Source organism: Pelodiscus sinensis, chromosome 5, assembly GCF_052426305.1.
Source record: "Pelodiscus sinensis isolate ZL-2025 chromosome 5, ASM5242630v1, whole genome shotgun sequence".
Taxonomy (NCBI): Eukaryota; Metazoa; Chordata; order Testudines; family Trionychidae; genus Pelodiscus; species Pelodiscus sinensis.
This window is the reverse complement of record NC_143056.1, coordinates 7,205,509-7,227,447: the sequence shown is the minus strand read 5'-3', so window position 1 is coordinate 7,227,447 and position 21,939 is coordinate 7,205,509. Positions and strand designations below refer to the sequence as shown.

At 53.1% G+C, this 21,939-nt stretch overlaps 2 protein-coding genes across 4 annotated transcripts in view; both read right to left on the bottom strand.

The window, feature by feature from the left end:
• Window positions 1-1,169: 1,169 nt before the first annotated feature.
• GNG2 (G protein subunit gamma 2) overlaps window positions 1,170-21,939 on the bottom strand; it is a 109,466-nt gene continuing 88,696 nt past the window's right edge. For all 3 annotated transcript variants that reach the window (XM_075926192.2, XM_075926194.2, XM_075926195.2), the window contains 3 exons: window positions 18,828-18,893; window positions 14,951-15,066; window positions 1,170-4,833 (listed from right to left, as the gene is read on the bottom strand). In XM_075926192.2, the coding sequence (XP_075782307.1) occupies window positions 4,705-4,833; window positions 14,951-15,037 (216 nt within the window). In that variant the 5' untranslated portion in view covers window positions 15,038-15,066; window positions 18,828-18,893 and the 3' untranslated portion in view covers window positions 1,170-4,704. The remainder of the gene's footprint in view (window positions 4,834-14,950; window positions 15,067-18,827; window positions 18,894-21,939) is intronic.
• LOC149524285 (uncharacterized) lies at window positions 9,053-12,939 on the bottom strand. The gene is made up of 2 exons (XM_089778278.1): window positions 11,801-12,939; window positions 9,053-9,546 (listed from the first exon to the last, which is right to left on the bottom strand). Exons 1-2 carry the CDS (start codon window positions 12,776-12,778, stop codon window positions 9,514-9,516), a joined length of 1,011 nt encoding a protein of 336 aa, XP_089634404.1. The 5' UTR covers window positions 12,779-12,939; the 3' UTR covers window positions 9,053-9,513.

Here is a 21,939-nt window from a genome sequence, read left to right as displayed (position 1 = left end):
TCTGAACCGTCAGCTTCCCTACAGAGGAATAGAATCGCCATGCTCTGTAGGAGGGAGGTTCTCGACATTTACAACTCACTGTGCCGTGTACTGGTGATTCGCACTGGTGTACTTACATTCGTGCAGTCACACCCCTACAGACGTGCGGCACTGGCAAAAAGATGGGTTTACATTAGTGCAGCATCAACTGGCAATACCCCAAAATAAACTGTATCAAGCATAAACTCTGGGGCAGCAGATCGACATTGGGGGGTGGGAAAGGAATAGCAGGAAAGCACTTAAAGCGGTTAGGTTTTCTATGAACGTAGAAGGTGGAGACTGACATTCAAACTGCAGCCACCTCTCTCCGTGAATCTGTTCTTATTTAACATCAAATCTTTTCATCAACCACCACACGTGGGTGGTGTCTAGACTGGCAAGTTTTTCCGCAAAAGCAGCTGCTTTTGCGGAAAAACTTGCCAGGTGTCTACATTAGCCGCTTAAATTTCCGCAAGAACACTGACGATCTCATGTAAGAGTGTCAGTGTTCTTGCGGAAATGCTATGCTGCTCCCGTTCGGGCAAAAGCCCTCTTGTGCAAATGCTTTTGCACAAGAGGGCCAGTGTAGACAACGTGGTATTGTTTTGCGCAAAAAAGCCCCGATGGCGAAAATGGTGATTGGGGCTTTCTTGCGCAAAACTGCGTCTAGATTGGCACGGACGCTTTTCCGCACAAAGTGCTTTTGCGGAAAAGCATCCGTGCCAATCTAGACACTCTTTTCCGCAAATGCTTTTAAAGGAAAAACTTTTCTGTTAAAAGCATTTGCGGAAAATCATGCCAGTCTAGACGTAGCCGTGCTGCCTTTGAGTGGCATAGTGTAGCAGCAACATAACTACATCAGCGGAAATTTCCATAAAGCAGAGAAGGTCTCAGGGAGGGTCCTGGGAAAGCAGAGGTTCTTTAAGGCCTCTTTGCCTTTCACATCACCACAAAAGCTGCTATTCAAAGCAGCGGCCGCGTTTAAGACGACGGAGAGATCTGTGGTTGACTGTGTTAGGTTTGGAAGGCTCCCTGAACCAACAACCTATCCTGCACCTTTGGTCCTGTCATTAGAAGCAGGAGAGTTAACTTGCCAAAAAAGAAGAAAACCAACCGCTAAAGCCGACTGCTACTTTAAAACTCAGACAAGATTTGAAATGCATCCAAAATTTTATTTCATACAAGTACATTGATCACATGGAATGAGCTTGTGCACTACATCACAACTTCAAGTTTCCCTGTTTAAAAAACAAACAAAAACAAAACAAGTCCACTGACATTTACACTGACCCTCTCCCTGAAAAAAAAAAATCACTTCTTGTGTCGGAAGATGCATCCACCTCTCTCTGGCTGATATAATGTACACGTGGCAACTCACTATTGCCATGAACAAAGTTTGTGTGTGTGTGTGTGTGTGTGTGTGTGTGTGTGTGTGTGTGTGGGGAGGGGGGGGAATCACATGCCAATACTCAAGATATTTTTATTGAAGAAACCTTCAGTAGATCAAAATTTCATACCATGTTGAATATACAGAATATATTTTCAATATTGAAATATTAATTTTAGTTTATGGGGGAAATTTCTACTATGCTAGGCAGGTTTATGTAAATATAAATACTAGAGTGAGATTTTCTGGTTGTGTCCCTAATTGCAAATTGTTTTTTTTTAAAAAATCCAAAATAGTAAAAAAAAAAAAAAAAAAAAAATCTTCAATTAAAGTTTTGGTTTAATTAAAAAAAAAAATCTCCTTATATTCTTTTCATGCAACTTTTAAAAAGAATTTTAGTTGTAAAATACCTAAGTCATTAAAAAGTTATGACAAAACTTCATGACAGGATTTGAGTTCTGTTCAGGGATTATGCTTCATTGTCAGTTTTAGTAGATGTTATTAAAAAAAGAACAGTTGCAATATATTTACACAGTTTTTACCAATACAAGTGAAAACAGCTGTAGAGTTACTCATTGGCCAAATGTTTCTAAAGAAATCTAAGCTACTAAAACCTACAGTATAAAGGTTGAAATACGGGATCTTGTATTTGAAAGCTAGCAAGGCAAGTTGTACACCATTTAACTACTGGCTGTATTGTATACATGTTCCCAGATGCCAAGAATCACAGAGTAAGAGAGAACCCACTGTTACAATAAGTGGTTTTCTCTACAGAAAAACATTCTGCCTATACACAAGGATGCAAGAGTACAAAAAGTTAGTCGAAAATGTTTTCCACTTTGTTATGGGTGATAAAGATTTTCTGACAGATACCTTTAGACTCAGTTGTCCTTTTAAATACAAAAATTTGAAGCCACACCTGATTTGGAACTTCATATTAACAGGGTCGTCATATGGATCCCGGAATGATCCCAAATTATATCGGCTGGGTTTTTGATCCAAAAAGTGAGAGCGTTCTAGGGGTTCGGAAGAGCATGAAAGCTGCATTCACCCTCCTGCCAGCAGCGGATAACCTTATGGACATCTCCTTCCTTAATGCTGCTTATCACAACAGTCCCACAAAGGCCATAACGACATTTTAACAGCACTCCATCTCCTCAAGATAGGCTTTGCCTTTCCTGTTTTGTATCACATACTGCACCTGATCCTGTAACCCAGATCTAAAAGCTCCTTATGGGTCAATTTCAGATGTTCTTAGCCTCCACCTGACATAGTAGGTTTTTATAGTGTTCAGATGGATACCTTTGTAGCCTGTGGGTTTCTCTGCCCTCTCTCCATCTGGTTCTGGCAAGTTTCCTGAAGCCGATGAAACAAATTCATCAGTTTCACATGGCCTTGGACTTTCCTATCAGGACACCAGAGGTTTGGCTTTGCTCTGATCAGCAGGGCTCAGGTGATTGGATAGGGAACCACCTCTACATCTTTCTGATTGCCTTATCCACCCAGGAGGCTTTAACGGAGACATGCCAAACCCTTAACATTCACAGCACGAGTGAGGTGCAAGCTTCCACCTTAAGCTGTTAGATGCATGTTGTTTCCATATACCCCTGCTGGTTTGCTGCTCTATTTAAAGCCTCACCCTATTTTCTTCCCACCTGTTTTGTTTCACGACGGGATGCGAAAGCAGCGAGCAATACGTGGCAGGAGCTCAAAGGGCTGGATAGTTAGTGCCTAGATAATAGGAGTCCCCCCATTGTTGCCAACACGTCAGTGGTTGATCCATCACCCTTTGTTCTTCGGTAAGGAGTCCTCTCACTATTATAATCACAAGCCCTCTGCCTGATGCCATTGTTTGGGTCGAGAGAGCTCCGGCCCTTCTGTTATGAAAAGCATTTTCTGAAGAATCGGTTGGGAAAGGGGAGATTGAAAACAGCGCACAGATTCAGTGGCACAGGGAATTTTATAAACATTGGGTGAAGGGCCAAGAGATCTGGGAAAAGATCCCCACCGAGGGCCACACAGTGAAAGCAGAGGAGTGGGGAGGGGGAAGCGGAAGAGGGGGCTAGTATAAGCTTGCGGCCCGAGGCCCCTTCTGAATGATGCTGTGCTTGGCTCAGCAGCTGGGCAGCCGGTTCAGTCACACTGCTTAAGGGACATGGTTCAGAGCAGACATGCTGCTATGAAAAAAGTAAATATCGATTGACATGAATGTTGAGAAATAGGGGTAAAGAGAAGAGGCACAAGTGTAGGGGAAGACCAGAGAAAACTTGATCAAAATAAATGTATACTGTATTTCTTACTAGTTTTTCCCCAGGACTTCCAAGGATCTGTTTGAATCTAAAGTCCCAGTACAAACTGTTCTGATTTCAGGAATAGGCTTCGGCATAGCTGGCAACCCTAGGAGAGGTATTTCAGGCACATCTAAGGCATTAGAGGAGTTTCTCTTTGCTGTCAGAACATCCTTTGTTTTCTCTCTACAGCTTCTTCCACCAACATGTGGCTTCAAAGAACAGAAGTTTCTAAATGGATTGAAGGTAGGGACATTTTCCATGCGCTATTACTTAAAAAATCGTCACAAAAATATGAAGCACCAATCACAACACCTGATTTACTTGCAGAATTGAAGCTACCATACACAAGTGTTAGAAATCGTGGTAATAGGTTGCTAGAAACACACAGACAGTGTTTGTACTGCAGATGTGAAGTATCATTGACCAAGCCCTTGCTAAACCATTTAATTTGTTATCTTGGTGAGCAATCCCATCCATGTCTGAGCTACTCTAATGCAAAACCAAAACAAAAGAAGCACAAGACTGGCCATTAACAGAATCGTAATCTAGGCTGTAAGGGTGATATTTGACAATTCAACTTAAATAAGGGTATTATTTGGAAAACTCCAATGCTAATCATTCCAGTAAGGTTAGACACAACTTCAGCCTTTACCTTGCTCAGCACAAGGGTCTTTTTGTAAATAGGAAACAGCCAAACAAGGGTGTGTGTTTATTGGGGGGTGGGGGGAGGGTTGTGAGCAGAAACGCGACACAAATGGAATCATGACATTTTTCTCTCTCTCGGCAACTCTGCAGACCTCAGATCTTCAGCCTCACGATGTAGATTATCTTATTCCCCCAAAAGGTGACCAGTCGATTTAAACATGCACATCTCTGGAGCTTCCAGGCCTTTTCAATTATTATTATTATTATTATTTTAATTCTGTGGACTAGAAAGTGGTCCACATTGCTAAAAACGCTACATCAGTGTTCGGAGTGGCCCGAGTGCGTGCCAGACTCGTGGGGGGCTTACAGAATTGCACAGAAGAACTTCTTCTCTCTAAAGGGGTTTTCTGAAGCTGGAACCGGGGTCAGTAGAGGGTCTTCCTTGGCGTGGGCTTCGCAATACGCCATCAAGTCCGCTGCTGCTTTGGACACCTGAAAATAAATCCACACATTGGATAAGTGTTGAGTGAGCAATGCTGTCTGAAATGACTGGCCAAGCGCTTCTCCACGTCAGAGCGCCGGGACTGCATGGGCAGCACTGAATGAAAGCATCTAATTTTGATGAATGGAGGATGAACAAGTTGCCTCAAGTTCCCATGGGCTCCTCCACTGTACTCGCTACCCATTGAGGGGCTTTTTAACTAGACAACCCACTCATCACAGCACTGTCCTTATTCACGGCTTTGCAATCATAGCCTCCCTTAAGGCAGTGGTTCTCAACTCGTTTCAGTCCACGGACCACCAGGCCAATAAAAAATGTTCGGGGACCACCTCCTTTTTGAGACATGATAAAAGAGAGCAGACAATGAACATTTTGGTTTGAATGGCTTCCTTCTCCCCCGAGCATGGCATCTACATATGGAAATTGAACCAAATTATTGCCTTCGACACTATGGATGACGCGCCACGCGCTTGTGAACACGGCGTAAAGCAGTCTAACAGTGGCACCTTGGACAATGTTCCTGTGGACCACCGAAAAAGTCGCCATGGACCACCAGTTGAGAACCACAGCATTAACAGGAAACGTAACACGAGTTGAACTGTCACCCTCCCTGGATTGCCAACGCTGCAGTGATGGGAACCTTCCATTGTTTTCCTTCCTAGGATGGAGTATTTGCATTTACCCTCTGTACCCAGTGATTAGAAGGGTGCGACTCTATTCCAAGTGCAAAGCAGACTATTACTTGGAGGGCAAAGAAGCGGGATTTTTACAGCAAGGGCTCTCTATTTTCTGAATGCAGACCTCACATGCGCTATGTCTAGACTGGCATGATTTTCCACAAATGCTTTTAACAGAAAAGTTTTTCTGTTAAAGCATTTGCGGAAAAGAGCGTCTAGATTGGCACGGACGCTTTTGCGCAAAAGCACATTTTGTGGAAAAACGTCCGTGCCAATCTAGATGCGGTTTTGCACAAGAAAGCCCCGATTCACCATCCCCGCCCAGATGAAGGCACGCAATGACTGTGTTAAACGTCTGCGGTAGGGTGACAAGTCCGTGGTCCGCTCTGCATGTGGAAAGTCCTCTCCTGGACTCAGAAATGGGCTGGACAGCCTCTCAGCTCCGTACCGACACAGGTCTGGTGTCCCAAACTCTCATCCACTCCCTGGAGACTTCCCAAGTTAGCCTAAACTTAAGAACAAAGCACTGTCCATCCTTGCAGGCGGGTTGTTTCGATGGTTATTTAATCCTGCAAGACCACCTGTCTCCTAGCTCTTAATCCCACCCATGAGCTTCCCTCCACCTGATCTGACTGCCAGCTGAGTAGGCAGACTCCTAGGACCTGAAACATCTACTGCAGGGCCACTATCCCTTCACCTCCACCTCCACTGCTACTGGGAGCAGACAGGTTTTTGCACGTATAATCAATTTTGAAGCCTGGTTTGTGTGTTTTAGGAGCCAGATGATGTCGATAAGGGTACGTCTACACAGCAGCGTTATTTCTGAATAACTGACATTATTCCAAAATAACACAGTGCGCGTCTACATGACAAGCTTTTATTTCGAAATAATGTCGAGCTGGAGGACTTCTTACTCCGATTCCTGGTAACCCTCATTTCATGAGGAACACAAGAATGGCCAGACTGGGTCAGACCAAAGGTCCACCCAGCCCAGTGTCCTGTCTGCCCACAGTGGCCAATGCCAGGTGCCCCAGAGGGAGTGAACAGAACAGGGAATCCTCACGTGATCCCTCTCCTGTCATCCATTTCCAGACAGAGGCTAAGGACACTGTTCCTACCCATCCTGGCTAATCGATTCATGGAGGTTAGGTCCATCAATGGCTATCTAGCTCTTTCTTGAACCCTGTTAAAGTCCTAGCCTTTGCAATATCCTCTGGCAAGGAGTTCCACAGGTTGACTGTGTGCTGCGTGAAGAAAAGCTTCCTTTTGTTTCAAACCTCAGTAAGTGAAGTTGAAGGAAGACCGTTCTTCCTTCAACTGCCTACTGTGCAGACAGCTCCACAAGCTGAATTAAGCTACACAATTGAGGTAGCTGAAGTTGCATAGCTTAATTCAACTTTGGCCATGCTGTATAGACGTACCCAAAGAGGACACGGGGGGCCAGCTGGGAGGCTGGACACAGTGAAGAAGATCACCCTATCAAATGGTAACTTGCAGGCATCAGTTTTATTCTTCAGCTTTAGAGGGGATGTACATTTTTGCTGTAGCATCTTTGATGTGCCAGGTGTCCAAATCAGAAACTACTTCCACACAATAAAAAGGCATTTACACATCAGCTATATCAAACGTGGTGTTGATTTCTTTTGCTGCTAAGAGAGTTTTCATTTGCATGTCTTCAAGGCAATCCAGCCTTCTAGTCCCCCCCCCCCCCCCCCCACCTCCAACCAAACAGCTTCTCCCTTCAGGGCATTTAACAGCTATCACAAATCTCTTAGCGCAGACTTGGAGAAAACCGATGCCGTCTGCAAGTCTATTTTTATCGCCACTTGATTACAGGCAGGTTTTGATGTTCCATCAACACCTTTTCCCCCCAGTTTGATCTTACCAAAAATTCACACTCCCGCTAGACAGCAAAGAGCCCGCAATAATAGATGCTACACTATTTATTTACAATTGTAAAGAGGGATTTGCCACATCATCTTTGTGCCATGTTGAATCCTTCCAGTGGAGGGTTGTGGTTGCTACGGTAACAAGCATTAGCAAAGTCACCGGCTGTACATGGTTATCTATTCAGAATATGACAGGGGCTCGGTGGAAGCTCTTGAGCGAGGAGGAGGCATTACCAAATGTGAAGTTCAGCTACTGATATTTCACGCTTCCGAACCAGCGACATTTGCCTTTGGCAAAACGGAATTGCTGCAAGATGCTGCTCCCAAAAGGTTCAGGTTTTCTGTGCCAACTCGAACACAGTTTAAGCATACGAGATACCTTCCAGCAAATCTGCACATATTTGTGGGACAAAATTCTTAACATACACCTGAGTGGAGCATGAAAAAGCATGCATTAGAATGGGACGCAAGCAGCAAAAAAGGCCATAGCTGCAAAGTTTCCCTTTTATCCAGGTGGCTATTAATTTGACATGCTCCATTATGGGTCTGTACCCGCACTTTCAAACACAGGCACCCACTCTGAAATGTTGGCCTTGAAAAACTGAATCGGTCTATGATCACAACTGTATTGATTGTTTATGGTAGGATTCATCGGCTGTAGTCTACACTGCAGCACTATTTTGGGATACCGGAGGTACCGCTAAATAGCTATTCCGCATTGTGGCGGGTTTTAAGGGTGCGAGCCTCGCACCCCCGAATCCCCCCGGACTGAGCCGGCGGGCTGGGGTGGGGCTCCGCGAACCCACCGCCTTCCAAATGCCCAGTTGTCCCGCCCCCGGGGGTTCGCGGGCCAGTCCGGCCCCGGGTGCGATCACCCCTCGCCCCAAGTAGGGCCGAGGGGGTTCAGCGGACCCGGACCTGTAACGTCCCGAGCGGCCCCCGGCCGGGGGCCCGACCGGGGCTCTTGAGCCGTCCCTCTACTCTTTGTCCCCTTGCTCTGTTGCCCCTCTCCGCAGGGGAGGGGAGGGGGGTAGCGTTCGACCGTCGCTGCCTTTTTGGGCTTGCGCCGCGGTCGGGGTGTGGGGGGGAGTGGGGGACCCGGGCCCGCCCTCACCACCGGGTCCCAGCCCGAGGCCCTAAGTGAGATGGGTGCTTTAAGGCGCTCCCCTCACGGCAGGCGGGGCAGCCGCCCGAAACTCGCCTGCCCACGGGCGCCAAAACGGCCCCGCCTCGGACTCCTTCCACCCCCGATGCTCCGGCCCACTGGGCCGGGGCAGAGTCGGGTCACTTACCCCGTCGTAGCCGCCGGGTTCGTCCCAAAGCGAGCCTCCAGCTGCCGGGGTCGTCTCCCTTGGTCGCCCGGAAGGCCGGGTGCTTGGGGTGCCGGGAAGCCAGGGTGGCTGCCCGCTCGCTTCCCCTGTCTTGGGCGTCCCGGTGCCCTTGTTATGGGCGCAGCCGGGTGACGTCGGAGCCGTCAGCCCCGCCCCCTCCGGCGGATCCCCGCGCGGCTCCGGCCGGAGCGTGCCTGCGGCTCCTGCCCGGGGCGCGAACCGGGGCGCCCGCGCCGGACGTCTCCCGGGCCCCCGGTGCTTCCCCCGTCCCCTCCGGCGCGCGCCCGCCCCCGCCTTTAGCCGCTGCGGGGCCGGCGGCGCCACGCCGAGCGGCTTCTGGCCGTCCTTGGCCGCCGCTTCCTGTCGGAGCGGGGGGGCCTCCCCCGCCCCTAGTGCGGACCCTGCCGGGTCCGTCACACACCTCCCCCCTTTGGAAGGGTCGCCGTCCGGGGGGGGTCCTCCTATCCGGGAAAAGAAGTCTGCGTTAAGGTGGGTGGCCCCGGGTCGGTGCACTATTTCAAAGCAATAGGGCTGCAGGGCCAGGTACCACCGCATAATCCGCGCATTGGTCTCTTTCATGGAGTTAAGCCAGACCAGTGGAGCGTGGTCCGTCACCAATTTGAATTTATTCCCCCACAAATAGTATCGCAAGGAGTCCACCGCCCATTTTACCGCCAATGCCTCCTTCTCAATGGTTGCGTAAGCTCGCTCCCGGGGCAGCAACTTGCGGCTAAGGTATAAGATGGGGTGGTCCCCATCTGGTCCCTCCTGCGTCAGTACGGCGCCAAGTCCCACCTCGGAGGCATCTGTATAGAGAATGAAGGGTTCATCAAAGTCTGGCTGCCTTAACACGGGGGCGGCGGCTAGTTTTTCTTTTAGCGTATAAAAAGCCCGCTCCGCCTGCGGGTTCCAACGTACTTTGGTGGGCTCTGAATTTCGTATCAGTTCAGTTAGGGGGGTCGCCACCGACGCGAACTGAGGTACGAACTTTCTGTAATACCCCGCGAGTCCCAAGAACTGGCGGACCTGTTTCTTGGTCGCCGGGATGGGGTATTCCCTCAGTGCCTGCACTTTGCTGAAGATAGGTTTTAGCCTCCCCCTCCCCACCGTGTACCCCAGGTAAGAAACCTCATGCTGCGCGAAGCGGCATTTTTTTGGGTTGGCAGTGAGGCCGGCCTTCTGTAAGGCTGACAATACCGTTCGTAAATGTCCCAGGTGCTCTTCCCATGTCCGACTATAGATGACGATATCGTCGATGTAGGCGGCGGTGAACTCGGCGTAGGGGGCCAACACCCGGTCCATCACTCTTTGGAAGGTCGCCGCTGCCCCGTGGAGTCCGAACGGCATCGTCCGGAACTGGAACAAGCCGAACGGAGTCGAAAAGGCGGTCTTCTCTTGGGCCTGGGGGTCTAACGGAATTTGCCAATATCCCTTAGACAAGTCCAGTGTTGATATGTAGACCGCTTGTCCCAGCCGTTCTAACAGTTCGTCCACCCTTGGCATGGGGTACGCGTCGAACCGGGATATAGCGTTGACCTTCCGGAAGTCTATGCAGAAGCGTGTGGAGCCGTCCGCCTTGGGGACTAATACGATGGGACTGCGCCACTCGCTCACCGATTCCTCTATAACCCCCCATTGCCGCATCAACTGAATTTCCCGCCTTACGGTGTCCCACGCCTTTCGGGGGAGAGGGCGCAGAGGTTCCCGCACGGTTCGGCCTACCTCTGTGACGATCTGATGGACCCCCATCATGGTTCGGCCCGGGCGCGACGTGAGCGTCTCCTGGTACTGGTGGAGGAGGCTCCGCAGTTGCCCCTGCTGGGCAGGAGTCAGTTCGGGGTTCAGACTAGCCTCTACGGGCCCCGTCTCGGCTCCTCCCCATGGTCCTAGGTCCTCCTCCTCGGACGGGGGTGCGATCAGTAGGGTGTCCCGGGGTACCCATTTCTTCAATAGATTAACGTGAAAGAGTTGGGTCCCCTGGCGTCGGCCCGACAGTCTGATCTCGTAATCGACCTCCCCCACTTTCTTGATAACCTCAAAGGGGCCTTGCCATTGCGCCAGGAGCTTCGACTCTTTTGTGGGTAAGAGTAGCATAACCCGGTCCCCCGGTTGGAACTCCCGACGTCGCGCGTTAGCGTCGTAGTACCTGGCTTGGCGATGTTGGGCGTCTTCCAGGTTCCGTCGGGCGTACTCCCCCAGCCGGCTCAGCTTCTCCCGGAGCTGCGTAATGTACTGCACTGTCCCTCGTCCGGTAGAAGCTTGGTTCTCCCATCCTTCCTTCAGGAGGTCCAGAATCCCGCGGCACCGGCGGCCGTACAGCAGCTCAAAGGGGGAGAAACCCGTGGAGGCTTGCGGGACCTCCCGCACTGCAAACATCAGGCTAGGTAACATCAAATCCCACCCCCGGGGGTCTTCCAGCACGAATCGGCGTAGCATTTCCTTGAGCGTTTTGTTGAACCGCTCAACTAATCCATCGGTTTGGGGGTGGTAGACTGAGGTCCGCAGCCGGTGGATTTTTAACATCTTGCACAACTCCTTAATGACCCTGGAGGTTACATTCGGGCCCTGGTCCGTAAGGATGGCCTGGGGTAGCCCTACCCTAGAGAAGATCCGGAGCAGTTCCCGCGCTAACGTCGGGGCTTTTGTGTTTCTTAACGGGATCGCCTCGGGGTACCGGGTGGCGTAATCGACAACTACCATAATGTAACGGTGCCCCCGCCCCGAGGGTTCCAGTGGCCCTACCAGGTCCATGGCAATCCGTTCAAACGGTACCGCCACTATTGGCATGGGGACAAGGGGGGCTTTTGGTACTCTGGCTGGGGCCGTCCTCTGGCATTCCGGGCAGGAGTCACAAAAGTCTCGCACAGCCCTGAAAATGCCGGGCCAGAAAAACCGCTGCAGGACCCGGTCTAAGGTTTTCTCCCGGCCGAGATGCCCGGCCCATGGGACGGCGTGCCCCAATTCCAGGACTTCCCGACGGAAGCGGGTGGGGACCACGAGTTGTTTCCGTACCCCCCCTGCGGCCTCCCTCGTGACCCGGTATAGGCGGTCACCCCATACCTGGAACTGTGGTCCCTGCGGTGCCCTCTCTTCGCCCTGCCTTTGCTCGTCGGGGGTGCCCGCTTGGTCCCAGGCATGTTGGAGGGTGGGGTCCATCCGTTGCTCGGTCAGGAAGTCCGGCGCTGTCTCGAGCTCCAGGCAGATCGCTCTCTCCTTCTCGGCTGCTGCCGGCGTCAAGTCGCCAGCCGCCCCCTCTCGGCCTCCTTCCTCCGCCGGAGGGTCCTGTCCTTTTAGGAACAGCTCGAACCCGGGCCAGTCGCGGCCGATGAGGACGGGGTACGGCAAGGTTTTGGCCTTCCCTATCGGCCAAACCCGGTCCTGTCCCCCCCCGGTCAGGCGGAGTTGGACCGTGGGGTACGCCTTCACGTCCCCGTGGACGCACCTCATCCACACGGGCTCGCCTTCTGGGTGTCCAGGGGGGACGAGGTCAGCCCTCACGAGTGTGACGGTGGAGCCCGAATCCACCAATGCCTGAACGGGGCGGCCCTCGAGCCACACTCGATGGACCAAGGGACCCCCTCTGGTTCCCCCGTCCCCTCGGGGCTCGGCCGCCGTCCCCTGGCTTAGGGTGCAGTCCATTAGGGGACATTCCCGCTTAAAATGCCCCTCCTGCCCGCACTGGAAGCAGGGCCCTCTTCCTCCTGGACGGACCTCCCGTGGCCCCCCTTCGGGTCGCCGCTCCGCATCTGTTCTCTCGGGTGGGGGCCGGGGCCAGACCGGGGCCAACCGGGGGGGGGTATCGCGTCCCCTGCGCCCCCCTGATGAGGGTTCTCCCCCTGGAGGCTTCCCCTGGGGCCGGGACCCCCCTACCTTCGGGGTGGGCGGGTTGGCCCGTCCGGCGCCGCCCTCTTCCCTCTCCGCGAGGAGATGGGCTTCCATCAGCGTGACGGCCTCATTGAGCGTTGCGGGCTGGTTCCGGCGGACCCACCTTTGTCCGTCCCTCGGTAAAATGTGGATGAATTGCTCCATCACCACCATTTCTGAGACCTGGCTGCCCGTCTTGTGCTCGGGCTCTAGCCACCGGTTGGCCCATTCTTTTAGTCGCTGGGCTACCGCCCGAGGCCGGTCGCCACCTCTAAACACCTCCTGCCGAAACTTCTGCCTGCAAGTCTCGGGGGAGTGCCCCACCTGATCTAGAATCGCCTCGCGGACCTTCGGATAGTTCAAGGCGTCCGCTACGGCCAAGCTGCGGTAGGCGAGTTGGGCGGGCCCGCTTAAGTAGGGGGCCAACAGCGTCGCCCATTGGTCCGGCGGCCACCGAGCGGCCGTCGCCACCCTTTCAAAAGTCGTTAAGAATGCTTCTGGGTCGTCCTGAGGTCCCAACTTCGTCAGGCGCAGGGGCAAGTTGGGTCCTTCGCCCGATGTCCCCGGGGCTCCGGCCGGAGTTCCCCATCGCCTCTCCACTGTCTGCCGCCACCGCTCCTGTTGGGCTGCTAATTCTTGGATCAGCAGCCTCTGATGTTCCTGGAACTGCGTGGTCAGCTGTTGGACTAGTTGGGCCTGTTGTTCTTGCTGGGCCTGGCGTTGCTGCTGCTGGTTCTCACTGAACCATTCGAGGAACGGTCGAGGCTCCATCGGGTCGCCCGTTCCTTCTTCGCCCCACGCGGGCTCTGTCGGCCGGTTGGCCTGTTCACGTTCGTCTATGGGGAGGGAACTACCTCGATGCCCACATTCTCCACCAGTGTGGCGGGTTTTAAGGGTGCGAGCCTCGCACCCCCGAATCCCCCCGGACTGAGCCGGCGGGCTGGGGTGGGGCTCCGCGAACCCACCGCCTTCCAAATGCCCAGTTGTCCCGCCCCCGGGGGTTCGCGGGCCAGTCCGGCCCCGGGTGCGATCACCCCTCGCCCCAAGTAGGGCCGAGGGGGTTCAGCGGACCCGGACCTGTAACGTCCCGAGCGGCCCCCGGCCGGGGGCCCGACCGGGGCTCTTGAGCCGTCCCTCTACTCTTTGTCCCCTTGCTCTGTTGCCCCTCTCCGCAGGGGAGGGGAGGGGGGTAGCGTTCGACCGTCGCTGCCTTTTTGGGCTTGCGCCGCGGTCGGGGTGTGGGGGGGAGTGGGGGACCCGGGCCCGCCCTCACCACCGGGTCCCAGCCCGAGGCCCTAAGTGAGATGGGTGCTTTAAGGCGCTCCCCTCACGGCAGGCGGGGCAGCCGCCCGAAACTCGCCTGCCCACGGGCGCCAAAACGGCCCCGCCTCGGACTCCTTCCACCCCCGATGCTCCGGCCCACTGGGCCGGGGCAGAGTCGGGTCACTTACCCCGTCGTAGCCGCCGGGTTCGTCCCAAAGCGAGCCTCCAGCTGCCGGGGTCGTCTCCCTTGGTCGCCCGGAAGGCCGGGTGCTTGGGGTGCCGGGAAGCCAGGGTGGCTGCCCGCTCGCTTCCCCTGTCTTGGGCGTCCCGGTGCCCTTGTTATGGGCGCAGCCGGGTGACGTCGGAGCCGTCAGCCCCGCCCCCTCCGGCGGATCCCCGCGCGGCTCCGGCCGGAGCGTGCCTGCGGCTCCTGCCCGGGGCGCGAACCGGGGCGCCCGCGCCGGACGTCTCCCGGGCCCCCGGTGCTTCCCCCGTCCCCTCCGGCGCGCGCCCGCCCCCGCCTTTAGCCGCTGCGGGGCCGGCGGCGCCACGCCGAGCGGCTTCTGGCCGTCCTTGGCCGCCGCTTCCTGTCGGAGCGGGGGGGCCTCCCCCGCCCCTAGTGCGGACCCTGCCGGGTCCGTCACACGCATCTTTTGAGCGCACCTGTTATTTTGAAATATAATGAGCTTGCTATTCCGACATCCCTGTAAACCTCATTCCACGAGGAGTAATGAATTATTGTGTGTCATGGTCCAAATCTCTCAGTCCAGGTTCAGACTCCAGAGGAAAAAAAAAATCATACAAAAACCATAATAATCACAGTAAGTAAATAAAAAGATGTGGTGGTCCATTCAAAAGCATCTGGCAGTCTGGATGTGGTCCATGGTCTACCTGTTGATTACCCATACTTCAGACCTCAAGTCTGTGGCTTGTGATTTGTAAAAAATTAGACTACGTGGCCCCAATAGACCTATCTGGCCATAATTTTAAAAAAAAGGGATGACTGAGTCTTAGCGGCAGAAGACTCATTGTGGACCCACAAAGAGCATGCGAGTTACCCAGTTGGTTTCAACCTTGCTTTACCTTTATTCGGTCGATGTTGGCCTCCATTTTCAGCTGTTCCACCAGCTTCCTGGCTTGAGCTATGCTGGCGGTGTTGTTGCTGGCCATCTGAGTGCCGGATGCGCTTTTCAGAGATGCTGTGGAAACAAAGAGAACTAAGGCAATCCATCAGGGAGTTAAAGCACTGGAATTCCTGCATGCACTGCAGAATCTAGTCACAAGTGTCCTGATTAACTAAGATGTGGCGGTGCGCGGTAAGTTTAAAGTGGTTCTAATCCATTTGTATACAGGTAACTAGCCTCTACACATGTAAAAGGGTGACTGTAGCAACACTGCTAGAGGTAAGACAATATTCCTCTTGTTTGCTGTGTCTACAGTGGTTAGGAGCCGTGTTCCCTGTAGGCTGAAGCTGCCCAGATGATTAGCAGAGCATCCACAGCCAGTAGGGTGTGTATTTCTACTGGTGGTGCACATCCACACAGGCCTCCATGCGCACAAGAACATTTATTCCGCACATGGATGGAAAAAAGTTAGAGGGACCATTGGTTAGGAGTCTAACGTTATAAGGGTTCTAGAGCCAGAAGTATCATTCCCGCGTTGGGCACTGTTCTCTCATCCCACCGCTAGGACACCTGCGACGTTAAATCTTGATTTGCCAGCAGGCCTTGAGCGAGAGGAGAACCAGACACAGGGTTTAGACCCCTGCTCGGAGCGTGAATCGGAAGGGAAGGAGAGCTGGGGTTGGAGGCAGGTGGGAATGCACTTGAGTTTTTTAGCTCTGATGGTGCTGTGTCTTCAGGATAAAGGGCACCCTGAAGGAAGGGTGGTGGGGTGGGTCCCGGAGTGGCTTAGCAGATAGGGGGAGTGCAGGGTGGTGGGTTCTAGTCCCCCAACCCCTGGGAGCAGATGGACAGAATTGGAGCAGGCTCCAGCAGGGGGAAAGGCAGGATAAAGGGCACCCTTAAGGTAGGGTGACGGGGTAGAGCCATCAATCACCTGCCCCCCCCCCCCCAGCAAGATTAGCAGAGGGGGGCCTGGCACCGGCTGAAGGGGTCTGGCCTCGTGCACTCACCAGGAGCAGTGGGGGAGAAGCAGAGTGAGGCTGCCCTGGGGAAAGGGGGCAGAACGGTGCCACTCACCAGGAGGGGGCAGGGGAGGGAATCGAGTGGATGGGGGGCCCCTTGCTTCACTCCCCCGCACGGCTCACTGACAGTGAGTGCAAGGGGAGGGGCCGGACACCTGCTGCCAGCGCCGCTAGAGGGGGGTTGTCCTGACCCTTCCCTGGGTAGGAGAGGGTGTCAAGGCCAGTGACCCCTTGGGTTCCCTTCACCAGTCGCCTCTGTTTATAGCTGGCCTAAAGCAGCAAGCTTTCTAGCCAGCACCTCATTTAATTAGGGGTTTTCCACTTCCAGGTGAGAAGGCGAAAGCATTATCCTCACTAACAGAGACGAGCATTTCTCTGTTACCTTCCCAATCAAAAGAACAATGCTCCAATTACGCGAGCAAGCGTGTCCTCCTGTCCCCGCACAGCCCAGCGCCTACTCTACACGCCCCTTACAGCTTGAACGTCACAGGAGAGCACACGGATGTTTTGTACGCGTTCTCTACTCGACAGCTTGAGGTGTCTTTCAGACTGCCTGTAGCCGAACAGCAGTCGCTGTAGGTTCGTTATACCGTACTGAAGCACCGCGCTTTGCGATCAAGTCATTCGGAAATATCCATCGGTGCCGCTAAGCGGCTGACTATCACCCCGATGTCTAGAGACAGACACGACGCATTGGTCTACCCCTGCGCCGTTCTCACAGCAAGCAAGCAGTTCACTGCAAAACAGGATATTGGCACTTCCTCTTTCTTCAGAGTTTCCTACCCAAGGATAACTGCGATCATTCATTATGGTGCCGAGTCGCCACTGTCCCCATGAAGCATGCTTTTCCTAAGCTGGCTGTGCCCACGGTGGTCAGAAATACACTGTCTGCCTCTTTCCAGCAAGGGTCCCATTTGAGGGGGAGTAGTACTTTTCAGGGGCAAACATGATCAATAGGAGAGGAGACACGGCTGAAGCACATTACGCTATTCCAGGCGGAGCTAGGAGAACGGACTTTTCAGATTTCTGGCAGATCCAAGCCCTTCTTCCCCCCAAACCATTTAGCGTCCAAGTGAAACGGAAATTTTGGGAGACCTGACCGATTTAAGTGAAGGGCTCGATTCACACCAGCTGTGAAGGCTGCTCTGCTCAAGTCTTTTGCCCAGTGGGGAGCGCACTGACCTTGGATGCGAGAAAGCCAGGTTCAAATCCCCACCTAGCCCCAAACACCAGGCTATTGACAGCCCATCTCACAGGCTGAGGATACTCCACATTGTGTAAACTGGATCAGGACTGGAACCTAGATGCCTCCCTGCCCAGTGGGGGAGTCTCTTTCCCTGGCCCAACGTCCACCCAGCTATTTCATCCTCTCGGCATCTTGCCTCCTTTTTGATTTCTGAGAAACCCTCATGCCTCCTCCCCCCCCCCCCCCCCAATAGCAGCAAAAAAACTTGAGCAAAGGAAAAAAAAAAAAAAAAAGGAACTGACCGGGACCGAAAAACAAAAATAGCAGCAACACTTTGGAGGAGTTGGGGGGGAGAAAGGTGGGGGCAGGGGATTGATGGGGGGGGGGGCTGGGTCCTCCCTGGAATTTCTTCACGCCCCTCCCCAGGAGAGCATGCCCCCCAGTTTGGGAACCCATGCTCTAGATGGAAAGCTCTCATGAATTTCTGGGCTCTCTCTAGAACAAGAGTGGGGAACCTCCAACCTCTGACTTAATTTGATCTGGGAGGGGGCGTGGAGACTTGCCGTGGACTCGAAGCCCTGAGCATTTGCGCCCCCTGCAGGATGAAGCTAGGTTGGATAAGTGATCAGTGTGGGAACAGGGAAGCTCCGAACCCATGTATGGCGCTCTGCCCCTGCAGCTTCCATTGGCTGGGAACAGGGTGGCATGCAGAGGGCGGGGCAGTGCATGCAGGACATGCGCAGTTCCACTGTGGCAGCTGCCAGGAGTGGAGCAGGATCAGGGCAGGGGGAGCTGCCTGAGGAAAGAAGCACCTGGCTGCAGCCAGCACCCCTAATTTCCCCCCCACCTAACCCCCCAGTCCTGAACCCTCCCTCATAGCCTGCACCCCCACCCCAGGTCCAACCCTCTTCCCACCCCCTAACTCCCTCTCAGACCTCATGCCTCTATGCCCCTGCTTCCAGACCCCTTAGCCCCAATCTGGAGCCCCCTGACACACCCTGAACCCCTCATTTCTGGCCCCACGCTGCAGCTTAAGGGAAGCCCTGAGCCTCCACACTCCCCTACGGGGCTATGTGTGGCCCACAAGTGATTTTTGTTGGGTGTCAGTGGTCCCTCCCAATAGAAAAAAAGTTGCCCACCCCTGCACCAGAAGGACCAACCTAGAGACAGTGCTGTATTCTCTACGGCCCATCATTTTCTTTGGTCAGATAATGGGGCGGGGGGGGGGGGGGCGGGGAGGAAGAAGCATTTCTTCAAAACACCCGTCCTGAGCGGCCTCAACCCACCACCGGCACGTCTAGTTTCGAGTATTTTAGCCAGAGCCGGCTTAAAGGCTGCTCACTCTAGAGCGCTTGAGGTAAATCCTTTGACTCAGGCACTCCCCTTGCTCAGAGCCTGACCAGAAGCCATCGCAAGGCAGTTCCCATCCTGGCCCGTCAGGCTAGGATATGCCGGGGCAGCAACAAGTGGCAAATAAAGCTGGCTGGGAGGTAGGATGGCTGCCTGTTTCCAGGAGACCTTGCACTGCGAGGAAGAGGTCCCTTCCCAGAACACCTCCTGGTCACCAAGCCTTCGCCGCGCTCACAGTACCCTGTGCACTTCGAGTGACGCAAGAGAAAGGGCTTTACCGAAACGGGTCTTCTCAGCGATTTGCTTCTCTAGCAGAACTTCAGTCGCTCTTCAGACGGCAACACCTGTAAGTGGAAACAGAGGGAGAAGCCATTTATCAGACGGACACGTGACATTTTAGTCGATGTTATTGAATTATTAGGGTCATGGGACAGACATGACATGGCCATGGAGACGTGTCAAAAGATCCTTCAGGGACTCAGGTGAGCAAGACCGAAAAAAAAAAAGTCAGAAAGGGTGGGGTTATTCTAAGATGCGGTGGGGCCGATAGCTATCCCAAGTCCGTGTGTGTGTGGGGCGGGGGGGAAGCTCTATGCTAATGGAGGGGGCGGGGCCTCAGGCAGAAGGGGGCAGCCAGCCATCAGTGCCGCACGCCCCCCCATCCCTAGCCCTCAGAGCAGTGGTTCAGAGGGGTCTGAGTCTCTAGCTGCCACAGTAGCTGCAGCTTTTGGGAACCTCAGACCCCTTTGACTCTCTGGACTCTGGGGCAACTGCTCCCTTTTGCCCCCCATGTCGGCAGGCCTGGAGGAGGCTGTATTTTCAGTCTAGTCACTTTTCCGAACCGCAGCAGAGGTGTGTCCGGGAGGGCTGAGTTCCAGGATTTCTGACAGAAATGGCTTCTACTCATTTCCTTCCTCACATAAACATGCCCCGTCTAGTCATGAACAGCAGGGGATGATTGACAGGTGTACGGACCAAACCAACAGGGATTCCAATTCACTAGTCCAGCAGGAGAGTTGCACTACATGTACAAGAGCTGTGAATTCACTTGGCTGATTGAGAAATGTGGCAAGAGGAAACACCCCATTTTAAAATGAAGGGGATCTGCCGTTACATTCCAGTCAATTTATACTGAAAGCATGAGAGTGGTAGAGTATAAACACTTCCCAGCTGATGGTTAATCAAGCCTACAGACCTCAATGATCATAATGCAACCACTCCACACTCCAGCTATTACAACTGTCACAGCATGTGACAAACACCCCACGCTGTATTCCATTTTGTGTGTATTGAGAGATGTGCACACATGGAACACAGACACATTCATAGATATGTGCGCACACACACGTGTCTAAGGACATTGTAAGAAGCAAATTAGAGCTCAGATCGAATATAAGGCGTATGAAGTGTTGTCTAGAGAGGCTTAAAGTCATTACAATAGCAGGTGGAAGCATCCCTCACGGAATGACAGAGTACATCACGTTTTATTCGATTTCTAGCTGAAACACTGTCGGTTGTAGAAACGCTTCGGAAGCGAGCCCTTTAGGGAGTACAGCACCTGCAGTTTCACTAGTCGCTGCTCCCTGGTTATAGTTTCGCTCCTAAATCAACAGAGGCGGTAAGATCAGAGTGACTGGAAAGAGTTCTCTGCATTACAGAGTCTGCCCACCATACTGAAATTTACACTGGCTAATCTGTAAACACTGACAAACGCTGCTGCTTTGTGGTTAGCAGTGAATGGCTGTGACAGAGAAACACACACACACACACACACACACACGAGCTGGGAGGAAACGAGATAGCTTTCCTGTGAAGCTCTTTGGGCGGTTCACAGTGTACTGGGTAAGTGCATCTCAGCTTTAGACTTGCCTCTGCTTACACACCCCGCGTTAGACCCGAGAAGAAAATGTTTGGCCAAGAAAGAGAAGTGGCTGCTAAAACGAAGTGGTTACGGTGCACTTCAAAGTGCCATTCCGCACAGCGTGATGAACTGTTCCATGCAGGCTTCAAGCCAACAAACACTTGGGGTTAATTTGCCCGGTTTCATTGTGAGCAGCTGCTAACAGTGAAGCCTGCATGATAGTGGTGGGCAGAGTGAGCCGTCTATCCCTAGGGTTGCCAGGTGTCAGGTTTTCGCCTGGACAGTCGGTTAAAAAAAAACAACAGACATGGAATAGGGACAGAAGGCTGGTGGGGGGAGCAAGGGGATTCTTAAAGGCACAGCGACCTTTTTTTCGGCTCAACAACTTTTGTCTCCTGTTTTGTTTCCCCCGCCCCCTTCCCTTCCTCAACCAAGTTTGGTCTCCCGATTTTTTTCCCCCTTGCCATATTTGGGATTTTTGGTGAAAGCATCTGGCAAGTCTCTCTATCCCACAGGGCAGACTAGGCCTTTTGTCCGGCAGTTGCAGGTAGAGGCCTCAGCCAAGCCCAGGTTCTCACAGTTACAGGTCCTGTCCAAGCACACAGCAAGAGTAGGGTGACCAACTTCCTAACCCCCACTCCTGTGCTTTCTCGTCCCATGAGGCCCCACGGCTGCTCACTCCGCTGCCCCTTCACTCACTGCTTCTCCCACTCAACTCCAGAGAGAGCTGATCAGAAGAGCCTGGCAGCCTCCCCCCACAATGCTCCAGCTCTCCCCATCACAGAGCTGCCTGTGGAGTTGCCAACATTCTAATTCCGAAAACCGAACACCCTTTCCCCGCCCACTATTGAGGCTCCGCCTCTATTCACTCCGCCCCCCCGCCCCCCATCACAGGCTCTCCCCCTGCGTTGCTCACTTACATTGAAAAGCCCAAACATGCCGATCTCTTGTATTATCCTAAGCTTAGGTTTGATTGGTTACAGGGCAGTAGAGCTGGCAGTAAAATAATCAAAAAGGGTCATAAAAACAAAACAAAACCAAAACACATTTTACAAAGGTTTTCAGGATTATTCCCCTCCCCCTGCCCATTTTTTGCCGCAGTTCCATGGCTATGTCTACACTGCAGGCTTCTTGTGCAAGAACTCTTGCGCAAAAGGGTGTTCACACTGCCATGTGCTTTTGCACAAGAGATGTGCTTTTGTGCAAGAGCGTCCATGGCAGTGTGGATGCTCTCTTGCGCAAGAAAGCTCCGATGACCATTTTAGCCATAGGGGTTCCTTGCATAAGAAACCCCTGTTCTCGTCCACATTGCCCTTTTTGCACAAGAGCTCTTGCACAAAAAGGCTTATTCCTCACGGGGAGAGGAATAACTCTTGCGCAAAAAGCCCTTTCTTCTGACGATCTACTGTAAACTTTCTTGCACAAGAATGGGCTTGTAGTGTGGACAAGAGTAAAAACAAAAGAGTCTGCAACAAGAAGTTCATAATATAGCTAGGCACAGGTGGGGAGAAACGTATGATAAATTGGCT